Source organism: Pteropus vampyrus, unplaced genomic scaffold (genome assembly GCF_000151845.1).
Source record: "Pteropus vampyrus isolate Shadow unplaced genomic scaffold, Pvam_2.0 Scaffold199, whole genome shotgun sequence".
In the NCBI taxonomy this organism is placed as follows: domain Eukaryota; kingdom Metazoa; phylum Chordata; class Mammalia; order Chiroptera; family Pteropodidae; genus Pteropus; species Pteropus vampyrus.
Genome location: NW_011888980.1, coordinates 1930166 through 1951103, shown reverse-complemented (window position 1 = coordinate 1951103; position 20938 = coordinate 1930166). Strand labels below are relative to the sequence as shown.

At 41.3% G+C, this 20938-nt stretch overlaps 1 protein-coding gene across 1 annotated transcript in view; it reads right to left on the bottom strand.

Annotated features, from left to right (window-relative positions):
- Positions 1–20938, bottom strand: part of NTRK2 (neurotrophic receptor tyrosine kinase 2) — a 310504-nt gene that overhangs the window by 50658 nt on the left and 238908 nt on the right. Inside the window, exons 14-15 of the mRNA XM_023537782.1 lie at positions 16968–17140; positions 13377–13611 (exon numbers count right to left, since the gene is read on the bottom strand). Of these exons, the coding sequence (XP_023393550.1) occupies positions 13377–13611; positions 16968–17140 (408 nt within the window). The remainder of the gene's footprint in view (positions 1–13376; positions 13612–16967; positions 17141–20938) is intronic.

Here is a 20938-nt window from a genome sequence, read left to right as displayed (position 1 = left end):
ATTCTCCTCATCTGTAAATTGTTAAAAATGGTTGAGAAGGTTACACATCAAGCAGAGATATTTTAAAAAGGGCAATAAATGTTAGTCTTTCTTACAAGACCAAACATCAAACCTCTAAGACATTAACGGGAGTCTTTTAAGGTCACAACTGTTTCCTACAATGAAATCTAATGAGTTTTCCAGAAGAAATTCACTACTTGCCCTCAAAGAGCTGGGAAGAATTCAAGCACCCGTGGTAGCCATGAGACAACATGCTGATATTGACTTAACTCACTCTGCAGTTTCACCTGGGGGTAAATGTTCCCCTTATTCCCTTAAAATTGGGCATCAATCTTTTTTTTATAGCTTTGCCAAACCCAGGAAGCTTTCTGTGTTGTGTGCAAAGGCGGCACAGGAGCCTCAAATCCTCCTCAGCCTCCGCTGCCGTATCCCTGTCATCAGCAACATGTGAATGAACCAAATTATCTCCAGGGCTGAGGGCGTGGGCCATGTAGCTAGGCTCTGCTGTTAAAGGAAACTAGCGTCATGTTCTCCACCCCCTTAGGAGATGGCTGATGCTGTCGTAGGGCTGTGAGGGAGTAAGCCAGCCTGGAAATGCCATGTAGGGAAGAAACTGTTCCGTTTCAGTGTTAGGATTTTAAAATAGCTGCTAATAAAAAGCCTTCATACTGTGACACTTCAATATAGACACCCACAAGGATACCTTGACAAGCTGTTTGACTCCCCACAAGCCTTTTCTTGCTTTTCCTGCTCAGAACGCCGCACCCCCCCCACCCGCCACCCGCCCCCCGCCCCAAGTCACCCACAGAGATATACAACCATGCAGTGACAGAGAAGGCCAGCAGGGGTCTGCCGAGACTGCCAGACCTGCTGGGAGCTCTGGCTCCCTGCAGGAGGGAGGCATCACTGCTATGATGTTGGCTTGTCCAGGAACATGTCACATCAATTTGAACCTGCTGCTTTTCTGTCTTTCTCTCTCTCCCCTCATGTTGTCTTTGATAAAACTTAACTAGAGAATGAGCTAAGCTCACTGTCTAGGATGAGAAGGAAGATCCTCAAATAACATTTAACTTACCAGTTCAGAAATACCATGGTTCAAGGAATCCAGGCTTTGCTGGTAAGGAGAGTAGAGTGTGATTATGTGATAGTAACTAAAATTCAAAGTGTCTTTCTCATTGGAAGTTCTCAAAAACCTTTCATTGCAGTAATATCATCTCCATTAGGAAAATAATGGGTCAAGCTCTAGAAAATTTTTAACAGCATTTAACCTGTTTTGCAGCTTGCTAATTCAGATCTTTTATAATGTTACCATTTGAATTTTAGCATAGATGAGACTATGTTATGTCCATAGCTACCTTCCTGCTTAGCAGGACCAATATGATTCTCTTTTTAATTTTATTTTCCAATGACAGTTGATTTCTAATATTATATTAGTTTCAAGTATACAGTATAGTGGTTAGAGATTTATACAACTTATATTTATACAACTTGATCTGCCCTGATAAGTCAAGTACCTACCTGGCATCGTACATAATTATTATAATATTATTGACTATATTCTCTAAGCTATACTTTACATTCCTGTGACTATTTTGTAACTACCAATCTGTACTTCTTAGTCCCTTTACCTTTTCACCCAGCCTCCCAATCCCTCTCCCATCTGGCTACCATCAGTATTTATGAATCTGCTTTTGTTCGTTCATTTATTTTGTTTTTTAAATTTCATATATAAGTGAAATCATATGGCATTTGTCTTTCTCTGTTTGACTTATTTCACTTAGCATAATACCCTCTAGGTCCATCCATGTTGTTGTAAATGGTTAGATTTCATTCCTTCTCATGGCCAAGTAATATTCTCTTGTATATATGTACCACCTCTTCTTTATCCAGTTGTCTATTGATGAACACTTAGGTTGATTCCATATCTTGGCTACTATAAATAACGCCGCGACAAACATAGGAATGCATATATCTTTTCAAGTTAGTGTTTTGGATTTCTCTACATAAATACCCAGAAGTGGAATTGCTGGGTCATAAAGTAGTTCTATTTTAATTTTTTGAGGACCCTCCATACTGTTTTCCATAGTGGCTGCACCAATTTTCAATCCCATCAACAGTGCGTAAGGGTTCCTTTTCTCCACATCCTCACCAACACTTGTTTGTTTGTTGATTTATTGATGATAGCCATTCTGACAGGCATGAGGTGATATCTCATTATAGTTTTAATTTGCATTTCTTTAATGATTAGTAATGTTGAGCATCTTTTTATATTTATATGTCTATTGACCATCTATATGTCCTCTTTGGAGAAATGTCTATTCAGAGGACCAATATGATTTTTAAACTTGACTATACATCAGACTCACCTAAGAAGCTTCTTAATAATATAAATTCCCATTCTCATCCCTCCAGAGATGCTGAATCAGTATATCTAGGGTGAAGCCCAGTAATTAATATTTTGAAGAAAGTACTCTGAGCTATTCATCAATAGTGGGGAGTGCTATAGTACTAGGTAAGATAACATTGCTATGCCTCCATTAGCATGGTCAGATATCACAAGAAAATTTGTGTTTAAAAATTCTCTTAGTGTATCCCACTATAGGATTTGTTTTTAATCTCTTAAGTAAAATTCCTCAGGTTATATGCCTGTACTGTTTTTATGAGTACCTATAGAATGATCGCCAAGAGAGGCTGCTATAGCACTGCAGAGGGATCAATCCTGGGGTTTTTAATGTCTTCATATGTATCCAACATTAGGTCAGGCTGTCATAATAATCTCTTGGTGTTTTCTCTTTTTATTTTAAATTGAGGTAAAGTTGGTACAGAACACTATGTGTTTCAGGTATATGACATTGTGATTGAACATCTGTATGCACTACAAAGTGAATGTCTTAGCATTTTATAGCTTTTCATATCTGTACAAATAGACCAAGAAGAAAAACGAAATAATTACCCAAGGACAGAATTCTAGGGAAGTTTTATGGAGCATTGAGAGATGAAGTCAAGACTTGCTTAGACTTAGGAGTAATCTCCATTCTGGAAGTGGATGGCATCTTTATTTCCAAATATTTCCAAGAAGAACATCGTACAATCTTTCTTGGAACTGCCTTTTAGGCAATTATCATAATCAGTAGGAACTTAGTAAGTGCCTAGCACTGTATGAGGCATTATGGAGATCGAAATAAGAACATACACATTCTGCCCAAGAAGCACATATAGTCAGGTCACCTTCTGTTGTTTATAAATTCAGTCATTTGCAATAGTCCTTAAGTTCAACAACATACCCATCTGCTATTCTGCCTTTAAGACCCAGGTCAAATCTTATTTCTTCCAGAGAATTTTCCAGATTTCATCCCACATCTCAGTAAAAATTAATTTATTTCTACTCTTTACAACATGTATCATACTGCCTAGTATCAGAGTGATTCATTCATATTTCTTCTCCCCCAGGAAATTTGTGGTTTTCTTTAGGGAACAGAACATGTCTCACTCAGTATCTGCATATTGAAGAGGCATAGCTAAGACTTATGTATGCAACACGATACCATCTCGGATTGATTTAATCATTTATCTATCCAAGGTGTTCTGTCCCTGACCAAAGGACAAAGACTGGGAAAGTGTAAAAAGTATGGAGCATTATTAATATTCTGTCTGCATAGTTTTTTCCAAAGCCTTCTTGAACCAATTCACATTTGAGTCTAGGGAATCTCTCAGAGGTAACAGGGAAGCTAAGATAATTTCCTCTTGCTCAATATTCACTGGAGATGAAGAACATCTACTCTCCTACTTAAGTAATAATCTTGTGTAGGCAGGAAAACTTTAATTGTAGAAGTATTATGTAAATGTAAGTTATTTAATTAAAAAGAAAAAAAAAGACTTCACAGAGAGTAGCTGCTCTAAAGAGGTGGGAGAACTTGTTTTCTTTACTGTAGTTAATAAGTGGTTCACTGATAGACTTTTGAAATGACATATTCATCATCATGAGAAATGGCAACTGTCTTCTATTAATAAGTAAGGTAGAGTAACAGGGAATAGATTTGCCTTCCCACTTGAAACAACCGAAATATCGCTTAAATATATATAAAACAATTATTTTCAAGATACCGGATAATAGGCAATGAAGAATAATGATTCTGATAGATGAGTAACAAATGTAGTGAGTCCTATAATCGCCAAGTTTAATTCACTGAAAGAGACAGAGAAGGGAACCCAGATGGAACCTAATATGCTCCCTGAGTTGAAAAGATGAAGTTGAGAGTCTGGGGGAGACCAAGGTGGCTAGAGTGGAAAGGAAAGAATACCAGAGAAGCGAGAGCTGCACACAGAACTCTGAAAATCCATAAAAGGCACCCCTCAAGTATTCAGATGAGTATTGATCAGTGCATGCATGTGAAGATACTATCAGTAGCTGGGGAAGAACTATACAAAGGGAGCAGTGAAAACAGTGCCCAGTGCTCATGCAGGACCAGGAATAGTGCTGGTTCCTGTGAAGCAGAATGAAAACCTCATGATTCATGGGGAATTGAGTATCCAGTAGATCATACCTCAGTGGTGGGGAAGCATTAGCTGTAAAGCAAGCACTGGCCTGGTACTGCCTAATCTTAATAGCAACACACCAAGGGATCAAACTGTTTCAAGGCAATATAATCACACTCCAGAACAAAACTCAAAGAGATATATAGGAATGCCAAAATATCCAGCATCCAACAAGATAAATTCAAATGTCCAGCATTCGGTCTAAAATTACCAGACATTTAACACAGCAGGAGGATATGATCCATAATGAGAAAAATCAATCAAGGGAAATTGATCCAGGACTGACATACACAGTAGAACTACAGACAACTATATTGAAACATTTATTACAAATTCATTCCATGCTTAAAAATATAACTAGAGTCATGGAAGTTGTGAAAAGGTCCATGTTGAACTTCTAGGAATGAACTACAAAGTATGAGATGAAAAATACACTGGATTGTGAAAATAAAAAATTAGACGTTGCAGAAAAAAAAATTAAGGACGATGAAGACAAAATAGTAGAAACTATCTAAAATGAAACACACACTCAAAAACATAAAAAGAGCTCAGTGAGCCATTAGACACCTTTAAGTGGCTTAATATAAGCGAAATCGGAGTCTCTAGCAGGTAAGTAGAGAGAACAGAAGAAATATTTGAACAATAATGGTCAAAAAGCTTTCAAACTGGTGACAACAATAAGCCTACAAATCTAAGAAATCCAATGAAGCCAAGCACAAGAAATAGTCACATATAATCAAATTGGTCAAGACAAGTAATAAAGAGAAAACTTTAAAACAGCCCAAGAAAAAAGAAGTATTGCATACAGAGAAACAAAGATGTCCTACTGAGAAACGCCAGCACTTTTACTTTTTAGCAATGATTATGTGTCACTTCAGTTTATTGTCTTCAACAATCTTTAAAGGTAAGAACTCATCGCAAATAAGGAAACAGGGGCTATGATGGTGCATAAGGTGAGTATGACATTATTTTCTTTCCCCAAAACCATTTGCTTTCACTCTTTTTCCCTGTAGTAGAATGCTAGTTTGTCTAGGTTTTTGGTAACAAGCCACTGATCTGTGCAAGTGAGTCCAGCCCTTAGTCTTGACCCACCTGTACAATAAGAAGTATTTGCAGAAAGGATGTTCTGGGAAAGATTTACTTCTTGATGAGAGGAAGGTGTGCAGGAAGAAACCATCTGCTCTCTGTAGCAGCCTTGCCTCTTTCCTCCTCCAACTTCAGTTTTTATATGTTTGGAGTTCCTGCAGCCACTTGTAGCCATGAGGAAAAGACCAAGAAAATGTCAATCGCCAAGTCATAGCTCTGACATTGGAAAGTCACTGAACCAATCAGAAACTGCCCACCTGTGAACTTCCTGTCATGTGAGTGAAACAACTCCCTATCTGCTTAGGCCATTGCTACTAGCATATTGCTACCTTTGGCTAAATACATTCCTAACTGATAGGATCATAAGGTTAGAAAAGGCAAATTTTGCCTCTAGGACCCCAGTCTGATACTCTTTTTTCTATACTTTAGCTAATTCTTTGTTGCCATTTTCCATTTTTAAGGGCCTCTGGTCTGAGTGATGCAAAAGTATGGAATCTCACCAGCATGAGAAAGCTGAGGCCTAACTGCTTCAAAAGTAGGAGAGAAAAGGGAGAAAGAAGTACCTGCTGAAGATATCTCCCAGCACCTTGAAGAATCAGAATCCTTCTGGCTCACCCAAGCCAATGGGCTATAACTTACCTTCCTTCCCAGTGTACCTAAACATATACATAATTTTTGCATGTAGCACTTCTAAGTGCAAAGTGGACGGGCTGTTGATTTTAGAAATAAGGTTGTCAGAAGACTGACAAGACAAAAGGGATCAATCCTATCTCCTGCTAACAGTCTTCGCTAATTGGGAAATACGTGGGACCAGTGACCTGGACAAATGATCTCCAGGCCAGCTCTTCTATTCCAGCCTTAGCTACTTTCTATAGCCTTTCTTGAAAGGTCACAAGGCATAGTAATAGAGTAAAAACTATGAGGAGTTCTGCAGCAAGGAAATTATTGTTTACCTAGTGATCATTGATCTCTTCTATTGGTGAACACCTGTGGACAGTTCATGGACCCAGTTTGAGAGATGCTGCTCTAGTCCAGTCAAATACATACAGAAATGGAGATCTGGGGATCTCTTAGGTGGATCTATTTTCATAAGCTGACATAATGCAATCTGACATATCATTTTCTGGCATTAAAAACTCTCAGTGGCTTCCCACTGCCAAAAAGACAAAGTCCAAAGACTTTGGCATGGCAAACAGGCCCCTGTGAAATTTGATAATAGCCAAAATAGTCTACTTTGTTAACTCGGATGCAGGCAAAGGAGTCCCTATTCCCTGGCCACACACCGTCTGATGTTTATACTGCCATTTCTTTTTATATGCTACCTCCTATGCCAAGAATGCCTCCCTCCCCTTCTGGCCCAGGGCCTTCTTGCCAATAGAACAATTTGGGGCTTTGTATCTTAAATACCAGCTCAAATGTCGTATCTCTGTGAACCCTACTCTGATTTCCCAAAGAATTCTGGTGGCTTCCTCTTTAGGGTTGCCAGGACATATCTCTATTACAGCACTTATCACATTATAACATATCTAAAAACTCCTTCAAATCACAGCCCACATGTCTTTTTCATCTGGATTCCTTTAGTATCTAGTATAGCATCTGGCACTTAGTAGCTGCTTCATAAATATGTGCTGAATAAATGAATGAATGAATGAATGAATGAATGAAAAGACACTCACTCACCCTGTTGCAATTCCAAAGCATATGTAAAAGATTCTTGGGAAGGCTTGAATACAAACTAATCGAATTTAGAATCTTGAAACAATTTATGCAAATTTGGTTTAATATAGAATTAGTCTGAACTCAATGTTCTGATTTCTCCCAGGCAGACAGGTTCCTCTGAACTGTGCTTTCTCTAAGTGTTGTACAGAGCATAAATGGAGGATGATTTCATAAAATAAACAAGCTGTTATGTTTCTGGGTCCACTTTAATCAAAAGAATGCAAACAGAAAGGTCTATAATTACTCATGTGAAAGTTAAGCCATTGTTATGTATTATATATTAAGGGAGAAAATAAGGAAATGATACATGCAAAGGGACTTAATGACATAGAGGACATTCCTTTCTCAGGAAGGGATTGTGTTGCTTCTTGAAGTGAACACTGTGCCTGGTTTGAAGAGTTCTAGGTGGAGTATACTAAAGGAAGTTTTCTTATTATAGTATAAACACAAATAAATTTTAGTCTTGAGCTCTCCATTGAAAAGGAATTGTCCGAGGTAAGAATATCCCTACATCCCAAGCTTTACTTCCTGAATTCAGTGCTCCTAGCCTCAGAGCCAAGCCCATCTGCAAATCTGAGTGTCTTCTCTATTCATCTACGGGGCTAAAAAGACACACTCATAAAGGCTTTCCCTGATTTGTGTCCTGTTCACAATCACTGATTGACTACCTAGTACATACTATGCAGTCAGCCAGCCCGTGCAGACAAAAAGATGTATAAGACTTGTCCTTTCCCTGCTCTCAAATTAGTGAGAAACATACATGAACAAATTTCTATGATGCAATGTGCTCTATGCTGCAATGCTGATTTATATGAAATATCGAGGAACCACGAATTTGTGAGTAATTACTATGCTCGGAGGAAATCAGGAAGCAGGTGAAGCTGGAATTGCATCTTAAGAATTAGTAGGCATTCACCAGGGAGATGCAATGATACTCCTCATAGAGGGAATGACATTGGCATTTTACACAACCACACAACTAAAAACATTTGTGGAATGAGTCAAGATTGATCTATCTATCTATCTATCTATCTATCTATCTATCTATCTATCTATCTATCTATCTATCTATCTAATCTGCCTATCTACCTATCGTATCTAGAAATGTTCATATTACCTAAAAATATTCGTTAAAAAATATATACATTCTTTTCAAAGACTGAGGTATGAAAGTTAACTTTGGATTATTTCTTATGTGTTAGCTCAGTTCTTAAATTATCTCAGCTTTCTCCTCTCCTCTGTGGTTCAGGACTTTATTTTCTAGTTCATCACTCCAGGATGGACAGCGTAAGCGGAAAGTTACTAATGTTCAAATCAGTTCTTTTGGCTACTTGTCCTGTCTGCTGTCTTTAGTACAACTCATCTTCTTTTCTCTTTGCAGCTAATAAATTGTGTTGAACACCCAAAGATGATTTCTTGGACTTTTTCGTTGATACCATTTTAACACTTTAGGATTCTGACCGTGGCCTTCTTTAGTTGAGTTATAATCGTTTGCTTTGTCATATGTCCACCATAAATCAATTTGCCTATTCTGCTTCCTTTTCTTCTTAAGTGGAGGATGAATTAAAGGATTTCTTACCACTCCAACATAAAACTAAAACCCAAAGGAGAACGACACTTAAAAGCTAGGATTTCAGATATTTAGGGGCCCTCTACTCACCAACATATCACATTCACTTTAAGCACACGTTGGACCCAAACAGCGAAAACCACCAATGTGCATATTAAAAAAATTTCAGTGGATATACTGTGGCACAGTAGTGACCAAGTAGGGTGAGATCGTAGGCCTGTGACAAGCAGCATGTGACAGAAATCCGGTTCAGATGTTTCCTAAATGTCAGGTTTTGCCAGTGGAGGGAAGGAATAAAAACAAAATAAAAGATGGGCACTGCAGAGCTGCTAATTAAAACAATTCAGAGAACATAAATGCTAGAGTAATTTTGGATCCACCATATCAGGCTGCTTTTAATGCAAATGTAGCGTTCCGATTTCTTCCTTCATCGGGAAGATATAATTAGCTCAGCTGCAACAGGGTGGAAGCCTGAGGCAGCCATTTCCTTGTGTTGCCAGCTCCCCTAGGATGGAGGAACAGCTGCCACCCACCCCTCCTGCCCTGACTGCACAGAGCTGTGGTCACCCCACAAGGCTGCTCATAAACCATCATGAGCAGAGGGCTCAGGCTGCCTGCGAGATTGGTTCTTGCTTAAAGATAAGGGACGTGTTACTCCTCAATCTAGCTGACTCCGGGCCCGGTTGCCATTCTTTCATATACGATAGCCTTGGCTAACACAAAAATGCTCCCTTATTACTGTGGCAGAAAGGGTATTTAACATTGGTGGTGACAACCCACATCAGCTACAGCAGCTCATCCCCTTGGAGTGTGCAGACTTTCGGAGAGGATGGGAAGAGAATAAAGAAGAAAAGGTGCTCACAAATGAGAAACCCAAACTGTAAGGAGAACGCATTTCCCAGTTGCTGTGACAGAGATGAAGAGACACCATAATGCGGAAGGGTTTAATGCCCAGCTTATAGATGATCAAACAGGATAACTAATGTGAAAGCGAGAGTATTCTGGGAAATAGCCACTGCAAAATGTTCTGGAATTCACCTACAAAAACAGAGCAACGTTCGTTTGACAAACTCCACAAAATGGATTCCACTGATACGCTTTTGATGTTTTAATAAGCAAAAATATTCTGCCAACGAGTTCTATGATGGTAAATACGAACATGAAACCAAAAGATGGACCATCACTTTGAAATTTTAGAGGAGGCAAAATAAAAGTCATTGATTTTTTTTTTTCTTGTTTTCCTGGGCTACTAACAAATTGCCAGGTCTTGCCTCTGCCACTTTCCTACCTGCTTCCACCCATTCCCACCTACAACAGAGGCCGACAGAAGGCCAATTTTGCTTCCTCATCTTCAGTGGGAGTAATGAACAACCAAGTGAATGCACAAACTCTGCAGCTGCAACTGAATAGTGACTAGGTGAGGGTCAGGGAGAATAAATAAATCTGGCATCTGAAGCACATTTCTTAATGACTGAACAAAGTTAACAAATAAAGGGACTGGGAATCATTATTTCCTCCAATCAATTCAGAAGGAAGTACTTCAGGAAAATGTCACCTAAATGAAGGGTTTTCTTTACAGCAAATGATAAAATATGGTAGATGACAAGTGACGGTGTTTTTATAATGTATAAATGACCAAGACTAATGCTTTATATCCATAACGATGGTCATTGTTTTGCTAGTATTTTCATTTTCAGGTTTTTTATTGAGAGATAATTCATATGCCATGATATTTGCTCTTTTAAAGTACACATTAAATGGTTTTCAGTCTATTTGCAAATATACTAAATAACCATCACTGCTATACAATTCTAGAACATTTTTGTCATCCCAAGAAGAAACTCTTTGTCCGGAGTCAGTCACTCTTCATTCTCCATTACCCCCAGTCCCTGGCAACCGCTGTCTACTGTTTCTATGGATTTGCCTATTCTGGACATTTCATATCAATGAAATCATGTAATATGCGACCTTTTGTGCCTGGCTTCTTTCACTTCGCATAATGTTTTTAAGATTCATCTGTGTTGTATGAATCAGCACTTCATTCCTTTTAATTGATAAACAATACTCTACTGTACAGATTATCATACGTTTTGTTCATCTATTCATCAGGACACTTAAATTGTTTCCACTTTATCATTATTATGAATAATGCTGCTATTTCATCTGTATACAAGTTTTTGTGTGAACATATGATTTTAGTTCTCTTAGGTATGTACCTAGGAGTGGAATTGCTGGGTTAGATGGTGACTCTACGCTGAATGTTTCGAGGAACTGACAAACTGTTTTCCCAAGCAGCTGTACCATTTGACATTTCCATCAGCAGTTTATAAGGGTTCCAAATTTCTCCACATCCCTAGTTACACTTGTTATTATGTGTCTTTTTATTACAGCCATCCCAGTCGTTATGAAGCTGGTTTTGATTTACATTTCCCTAATGACTGATGATGTTGAGCATCCTTTCCTGTGCTTATTGGCTATTTGTATAGTTTCTTTGGAGACATCTCTACTTAAATCCTTTGCCTATTTTTTAATTGGGTGGTTAATCTTCATATTGTTGAGTCTTTCGGTCTTTTTCCTCTGAATTATTTTTCTAGAGATTGTAGAAAAAGACATTGGGTTTCACCTAATTCAGTCCTGGCTTTGGGAGTGAAGCATAACTTCACTAAATTAGATAATGATAAGGTTGAAAACATTTATTGAGCACTTCTTTTGTGCCAGGCACTCTGAAGCCTTTATTAACTTACTGCTAAAGAGAAAACTGTTGCTTGGGCCACATGTTCCTCCCTTAGATGACCATCGAGATTGGGAAAGCTTTTCCTTAGGGAAGCACCCTGTGTTTCTTTGTCCCTTGAGACAAGGAGATGCCCCCAAGCCCACCTCCTCCAACGGAGCAAACCTAACAGAGAAGATACATCCATTGGTAGGTAACATCCCCCCCCTCCACCCCCCACCACACACATTTTAGATATCTAGAACAAACTAGTCATTGCTAGACTCAGGACAGGTGCTTTGAAGCTCCATTTTGAACACTTCAAGTTGAGACTATGCTCATGTTTTCTATAAACAATTTGGTCTCCACTCCCTCCTATATAAAACGTGGACAATGCTTATCAGATGACAAAGGAAGAAACCCCACAAAACAATCTACAGAAGAATATGCAGGAAGGCAATCGATTCACTGTCATAGACTAATTGCACCAAAGTTGGCTCAGCTAGAGTGCAGAGGCATTGGAAGTGAGTGACGCTGTAGGGAGGAGACTAGGAAACAGATTGAGAAGGCACTGCCTCAAAAATAAACCATAAAGGGAGGAGCAAAGGTGAGGACAGGCATTTTCTTCACCAGTCCTACCTTATTATGAAAGTCAAGTTATATGTTTTATTCTCTTAGGCTATATACATACAGCATATTATTCTTTTTCTTTCTTACCTTCTTCCTTTCCTCTTGAAAGCCCAGCAAAGTAAGAAAACCAAATTGAGAGTTTTAGGTGGTGGAAGACCACCTGACACTTCAATATCACGACTTCAAGGTTTCCATAAATGTCCCTTTTTTTATACCCAAGTCCCAAGATTTCAGTTAACAAATCTAACCTGCCAAAGGGGCGATTCCTGGTAATCAGTGGACTTGAATTATTGTCTATAACTCTATCCCTTAGTGCTTCTAGTGATGGATCCCCAGGTGGGCTGGGTGAGAGCATTCAAGAACAGGCAGGATGGAACTTCTTGTGTCTTATCAAGATAATCCACTTTCAAACAAGATGATTCTGTGTAGGAATTTCCAAGGTCTACATGTGTTATTTTTTATGCGAACAAGTTCATCTTAGGTCAAACCTCAAAGGTTCCAGGTATTATTTCTCAGAATCAAGTGCAAACCTCAAAATCCTTTAGCCTTATGTCCTCTGGGAATTTCCCCATGACCTTAAGTTCTCCTGGCAAAATTCTCAGGCTGAGGACTTTCCTCTTGGAGATATCACACACTGCTCTGTACAGCCATGAGAACAGCAGGATAGGGGTTGTGGAGTAAATTGTGTTCCCGCAAAATTTATATGTTGAAGCCTTAATCCCTACTACCTCAGAATATGATTGTATTGGGAGATAGGGCCATAAAGAGGTAATTAGGTTGAAACGAGGCCGTTAGGGTGGGCCCTTATCCAGTCTGATGGTGTCCTTATAAGAAGAGGAAATTTAGACAACAGAGAAATACCAGGGTTTTGCGTGCACAGAGGAAAGACCTCACATCAGGGCAGAGAGAGAAGCACTATCTGCAAGTCAACGATAGAAGCCTTAGAAGGAACCAACCCTGCAGTCACCTTGATCTTGGACTTCTAGCCTGCAGAACTGTTGGGATAAATAAATTTCTGTTGTTCAAGCCACTTAATCTGTGGTGTGTTGTTATGGCAGCCCAAGAAAATGAGTACAAGGAGGGACTCCCAGGGAAACAGGGCCCTGGGGGTCTGCAGCCACTCACCCTGTAGTAGTCAGTGCTGTACACGTCCCGGGACATACCAAAGTCCCCGATTTTCACAAGGAGGTTCTCACCAACCAGGCAGTTCCGAGTGGCCAAGTCTCGGTGCACGAAGTGCTGGGAGGCCAGGTAGACCATGCCTGCAGCGATCTGTTGGGCGATGTGCAGCATCTGTGACTGTGTCAGCTCCGTCGGTGGGTTGCCTTCAGCCATCAGCACGGCGTCAGGTCCATGAGCCCTGTGGAGGACATAGACAGCATTGCTAGAGCTGGAGCTCTTTGCCCAGGGGTGCTTTACCCCCCATCAGCTGCTGGTTCTAGAAGACACTGCCTGACTCGGCATAGACAGGAAAGATGCGTTACCCGTGGTTATACTTCAAAAGGACCCAGGCTTCAATTCTCAGAGAATCTAGAATTCCCAGGGCCACATGGCCTGAATGGTGCCCTGCCTCAACATATGGACAAGTTCATGTTTTAGGTGCTCCAGAACTATCCTGGGGTCAGGTGCTGGCCAGAGCCCCTGACTCTGAAAAGCAGTAGGTGGCTGAAGCAAAACAAAAACGAAGCAAAGCATGGTGGGGAGAATTTGGCTCTCCTAGAGAAACAGAGGATAAGAAGCACAGCGAGAGTCTCACCCCTCCCCTCCCTGCCACGTGCTGCAGCCAATTGGCCCCCACCCAGGCTGATCCCTCCAGTGTGCCCCATCAGGGCCAGAGCTGGCAGCTCTGGTCCCCCCACTCCACATGCTCTGTAGCCAGGCATGGTCTCTAAGCTACCCTCATCACCCTCAAGCTCAGTTCAGCAGGATCTCAGGGCATCCTCAGCCTGGATATTCATTCCCAGTGGAAAATACCATCTCCTTCTGCCCACCCTTCCCCCTGACTGTCAGTTCAACATATGCACTGGCCACCACAGAAGAGAGCTCTTTTGAATTACAACACATTTATTCTTTTATCGGGGCAAGTTTTATTCTTTACACTTTTTTGAGGGAGAAAGGGAGCACAATGAGAATATGGTATTTTATTTCTTCTCTTCTGTCTTACACACTAGACTTTTCTGAGCTGTGTGATGAATTAAGGCATTATGATACTGATAGGTGCTTCAGGGAGCAGAGAGTCGCAGTCCTAGAATGCTCCATCGGCATGGACGGTCCCCACTCTGGAACCCGGTAATATGAGACAAGACTGGCGTCACTACCCCTGGCGGCCTGAGAGGGCGCTGCAGGGCAAGAAAGAAAAGCTTGGTCAAAGGGCTTCTCCCTCCCAAGGGCAAGTTGGCCAATGACATCTCCTTCCGGATAGTTTGACTCACTTAAAATAAATATAGAGGATTTTAAATGAATTTTAAAGTGGTGACTACACCTGAAGCGTTACAGAATGTATGGCTATTTGACGATGAGAGAGGCAGAATTCAAGAATCCCAATCTGGCGTTGGCCCTCCCCTCACCTGCCAGCTCCACCTTGGATGAGTTATCTCAAGCATAGGCGCCTGCCCTCTCCATCATGGCTATAGCCTGCAGTGATTTCCCCTTTCCTTGATTTCCAAAACATGCTGTCATCTGATCTTTCATTCATGTATTCACAGAGAACAAGCACTGGGCAGGAAGGTGGGGAGTTACCCAGTTCCAGGAGTACCCAGCACCACAATCTGGGGAAGCCTTTTAATGTGTAATTTCCCAGTTAGTCAAAAAATAAAGAGATATTATGATGTGTGATCATTTAGGTCCCTTCTATCTCTAAATATCTGAATCGAGCAATTCTTAGGGAGGAGCTTCCTGTTTTTTATACAAGGCAAGTTCTAACAAATTTATTTCTTCTCCATTCAAACCACAGCCCCCCAACTGCCTCTGACTAGCTGTGAAACTCATGTTCTTCAACTGTAAAGTGAGAATGATGATAAATAATAGTTTATAAAATTGATACAAGCCATAACATTTAAAATGCTTAGAAAGACCCAATAAATATTAGCTGTTATTGCTTGAAATAAGCCTTGTTCATCTTCTCTTTATTAGAAGGGAATCCTGGAGACATTCTAAGAGGCAAAACTAATCTTTAAAGCCAGGACTGTGTTTTACTCCTTATTTCCCAGCCAACCTAGCATAGGGCCTGACCATGTTGGTACTCAGTACATGCCCTTTGGATAAATGAAAAAAGGGAGGAGATAACTGTAGGCATCTGTCTCTGGAGGGCAGTGCCAATGACACTTGGGGACCCATTCGCGGGAGTTTAAGGGCTGAGTTCCCTTCCTGAAAGAGGATAGACTGTAGTTTGCAGCACAGTATTGCACCTAAGAAATTGATTCTTGGCATGGAAAAACCTCTTGTTCCCAGAGTTCAGCAGATTCTGAAATTGAGCAGAGGAGGTTTCCAATAGCTCCATGCCTTGTGCAAGATGCCAAGGGAAATCAGGTGCCTGCTCCTTCTGGGATGTAGGAAGTAGAGCTAGGGAGAGGTTGACAGAGCCACAAGTGAAAGAATCAACAAACACGCACGCACATGCACAAACACATATGCTTACATGCACATGTGCAAATCTGAGCTCACAGAAGCATTTAATTGCATCCAGATGAGTACATGTGAATTTATTATGCTACAGTTCTTGGAAAGCACCTTTTTAAATTAGAAGTAGCCTAGAGCAGGGAAACAAGAAAACAATATTTCTCCTATGAGCAGCTAGACCTCAACCAATTCAACTTCTTTTCCTCCTTTCACATTAGATCTGACAAGACAACATGCAAAAGCTACCATCATCCTCTTTCTTATCACCCACAAGAAAAATTTTGCTGACTTTGGATAATGCACTATTAGGTTGACTGTCTCTGAATACCACGAATTGGCATCATATTCCTAATCTCACCTGGCAGTCACTCATGCACTCAATCAGAAGCAAGGCAGAGAACAGGGACTCATTTCAGCGAAGAACTAAATTACACGTGTATTCATGAGGCTAGAGATGATGGAAGTGACCCAGACGGCACAAACCACGTGATGACATATCTAAACACAGCAGTGCCCTCTCCCCCCGGCCACTGTTTTCTCGGTGATTGAGTTATTACTTAAACAACACAGTTTCTGAATCTTCCGGGGGCTACACGAAGCCACTGGTGCCAATTTCTGTGGAAAGCCCACCTCAGTGCCCACAGAAACTGGAGGAGGACAGAAGCGTAGCTATTGTCATAACACAGAAGGCATAACATCCCAGAATTTTGAATCTTTCAACCAAAATAAAAAGGAAAATGTAGCAGGGAAAATGGGTTGAGGGGGACAACATCTATTGACTCCTTCCCATCACAAAAGTCCTGACACTCGTCCTTGATGCGGGTATCATTCTACCCCTTTCACATGTAAGGAAACGGAGGCCAGCAAGAGCAGGTGCAAACTTGTCACATCTTTCCTGTTTATCCTAAATTATATCATCTTCCAAGAAACCACAGGCAGCACATTTGCTAATCTTTCAAAGCTGAGGGATAGCTCTATTTTAAAGAAAACAGCATGTCGAAGGCAGACCTGACTTATAGAGGATCTAATTCAGGCTATCTGAACCTGTTCCCTCCTTGAGCCCGACTCCCACCTCATCCCTTCCCGGCTACACTGTACCTGAGGAACTTGTTGAGGTCCCCGTGCTTCATATACTCGAAGACCATGATGAGTGGGTCACCCTCTACGCAGACACCATAGAACTTGACAATGTGCTCATGCTGGAGGTTGGTCAGCAGCTCAGCCTCTCGGTGAAAGTCCTTGCGTGCATTGTCACTAGCATCCTTCAGCGTCTGGAGATGAGGAACAGAGAGGAAGGAAAAACCAACACATCTTAAATTGAAGCCGTCAAAGAAAAGGTTGCGTCAAGAAGGAATTACTTCACTGGGCCCGAGGTTCCTAGATGGGAAGGAAATTCATCTCATTTATTACATGAAATATTGGGGAAATGACCTAATTCCTGAGGAAATAATTTTTGTATTAATAACTGAGGAAAAATCCCTTGTGGGTATGCAAAGTTTGACATAAACTTTAGAGTTTATGAAGCACTTGCCCATATATTACCTCATTAAGTTATAGACATGCGCATTATACAGTCTTCGTTCCTTTTAGCCCTGGTCTGGGCTCGACTATCATCATGGACTTCTCTCCCACTTTGGTGCCTGTTGCACATTCTTGGATGCTATGTGCACCTCGCCTCTGTCCATATAACCTTTTAAAAACTTTATATTATGGAAATACTCATTAGAGAAAAGAGCATAATGAGCTCTCATGTACCCATCTTCTAGCTTTGACAATGACCATTTTGCTGGTTTTATCATATGACATTCTAAAAAGCCTTCTCCAGCTCGTGCTCACACACACTGCTCGCTCAGGAAATGTCCCTGACAGCAGGCCAGTCACACTGCCAAAATGAGGATGCCCGGGATCATGCCAGTTGGGTTCTAGTGCCTTTAGTTCTTAGCCCATACCGCTCTGCCACCACATTGCCACTGCAGGCATGGCAAAGCTGGCATGCGTTGATGCTAATCACATGTACATAGCTCCCGTCCTGGCCCAGTCATTGGGCCAGAGCTGTGATGGGACCCAAATCTTGGCCTAAGGTGCTTATGGGCAAATAGGGAGATAAGTCACATATGTCATTAACTATAATTCAAGCTTAAAACATGTCCTGAATAAACTGGCTCCCCTGCATCTCTGTCCAGCATTGAAGAGGAATTTTCACTCAAAAAGGCTAATCTTATAATCAGCTCTTTGTTCTGCTTCTGTAGATATACTTGCCACATAGGCCATGGGCCAGGGTAACCTCAAAATTAACTAAAGACTCATCCTCCCTTTTGCTTGTTCTGTCTAAACAACAAATGTAACTGCCTGTAACCTATAGTAACTCCCCCGCTGTGTAACTCTTTGTAACTGCCTGCAACCCAGAGCAACTTCGTGCTTCGTAACTGTCTGAGGACAAATTAACCAATCGGCCCATGACAACTAAGCCCTATAAAAGCAAAATTACATCTGAGCCTGGGGCCCAGATCTTCAGAGCACTAGCTCCTCTGTGACTGCTGGCATAATAAACCTCAGTTCTCCAACTCTCCAAGTACTCCTTGGTTTCTCGCCGGTCTGATTTTTGCAACATTTCTGCAACAGCATGATCTCTCCTTGACATGCCTTTCTTGAAACTTATATTTCCACCTTGTGAATCATCTGCAGCTGCCCAAATGACATCAGGCCACACCTCTCGGCCCCTGCACATGTTTATCCCTCTACCTGGTATGCTGACTCAAGCTTGGTTACTGGTGTTGGAGATCGAATATTGACCACTAAAGATGTCCACATCCTAATGTCTAGAACCAATGAATATTCTACCTTACATGGCAAAAGAACTTTGTAGATGTGATTAAGTTAAGGATCTTGATGTTGGAGAGATTATCCTGGATTATCTGAGTGGGTCCAATGTTGTCCCAAGCAAGAATCCTTACAGGAGAGGGCAGGAGAATCAAGACAGAGAGGGTGTAAGGATAGAAGCAAAAGTTAGATTGAGATAAGATGCTGTGCTGCTGGCTTTGAAGATGGACGAAGGGGCCATGAGTCAAAAAATGTGGGCAGCCTCTAAAATTTGGAAAAGGCAAGGAAAGGAATTCTACTCTATAATGTCCAAAATGATCCAGCCCTGCTGATATGTTGACTTTAGCTTAGTAAAACTGGTTTCTGGTGTCTGGCCAACCAGAACTGTGAGAGAAATAATTTGTGATATTTTAAGCCACTGAGTTTGTAGTAATTTGTTACAGCAGCCACAGGAAACGACTACATCTGGTCATCACCTAGAAATCCTCCAAGACTGGGCTCAGACATCACCTTTCTGAGAAGTGTTCCCTGACTTCCTCATTGCTGTCATGTCCCCCCTACCCCCAGGCTATGCTGCATGACCCTCTTAGGTACACCTCATACTTAACATCTATCATATATCACTGACCATAATACATTCTAATTGCATGTGTACCTGCTTATCTCTGGTGTAGATGGTGAGCTCTTTGATCCAGGAACTGTGTCTTCCATCTCTACATTGCTAGCACTGGACACAGTGCCAGGCACATGTTGAGTATTCAACAGAGGTTTGTAGAATGAATAATAAAGGACACGAAAAGCAAACACTGAGAGCAAAAGAAGAGTTCAGAAAGTGAGCAATTGCTTCAACTGAGGAACAAGGAGGAGGGAAGCCCAGAGGACTCCTTCTGGTGGAGGTGACATGTGAGTATGTGACTCCTTCCCCCAGGGAGACTGCAATCAGTCATAATCAAAGTTGGATGACAAATGCAAACATTCACATTCACCTAAACTGGAACAGAATGAAAGCATGGCCATCTGTCAGATGTGTACGAAGTGTAAGACTTGACACTATGTCCTGTGTCAAAGAGTACTGCAAGGTCCCTGGGGGTCATTTTGCAGCTCACTGCCTTGCCGTGCTCTTCCTCACAGAGCATCGGGAGAGGATATTTCTGACCTGGTTGACTAATAGATATTGGGAAGTGACACAGGTCAAGTTCTTGGAGAGCAGACTCTGAAGAGGAGATTAATAGCCAAGACATTTCCTAGGACATGCTCTTGGGATTAACACCTACAGGAGGAATTGGGCAGAGGGTGAAATTGAGCTAACATGCAGTCTCAGTGGAACCTCATCTGGCCCTACAAGGAGACTCTTCAGAGTCGTTGTGAGTTGGTCCAACAGGGCTAGGCTTTGTAAACCTTTATCAATCAGTCATCGGATGAGGGCCTCCCCAGGAAGGGAGTGTGACTTTAATAAGAGGATCTGCTGAGCCCCCATAGAAATCTGGTAGTTGAGGACTGTGTTGCAGCTTTCCCAGGAAGCAGAGGAGCAAGTCTTTCATTCCCAAAGTGGGGCTAGGTGGTTCATCATTGAGTCCACCACAGGATGAGTTTGTAATACTCAATGTACCATGCCTGGTGCTGCTCCCTACACAGGAGGGCACCAATGAATAGGCAGGGCCTGCCTCACATCGGCCCCAAGAAAACATTAAAATGTCAGAGGCAACAGCAAGCTCTCAAAGCCTTTCCTGCTACGATCTTCACAGAATCTGGCATTTTCACTAAGTGCTTTTGGCAGGATTTGAAGCTTTCTCCCCAGTGGTGACCTGAACCAAAAAGACAATTATAGGTCTAGTTTTCATTAGGCCAGAGGCAGTTGATTCTTATGACAAACTCTGGAGATACCATTCAAAAAAAGGGTCTACTGATGAGTTTCCCAATTCCTATTTAGCAAGTGGTTTTTGGAGAAGTGTCCCTTCAAAGCATCACCAGTTCTACTTTAAAAGTGAGCAGATTTGGGCCAGCAAGTGTTCAGAGAGGACATAAAACTTTGATAGGTCTGTTTCCATGGAAACCACACATTTCTTTATTTAATAACAAAATGAACAGTGGCCAAGAACCTGGGATCTGAGTCTCTGCTCTCTCAAAGCTCCAGAAACTGGGGTTGTACCCATCCAAACTAAACTCCTTTCATCTCTGTTGCACAGGGAGGAGGAAAGTGCTTATGTTGATGACTTGTTTAGTTTGGTTTTGTCCATGGGCATGCTTCT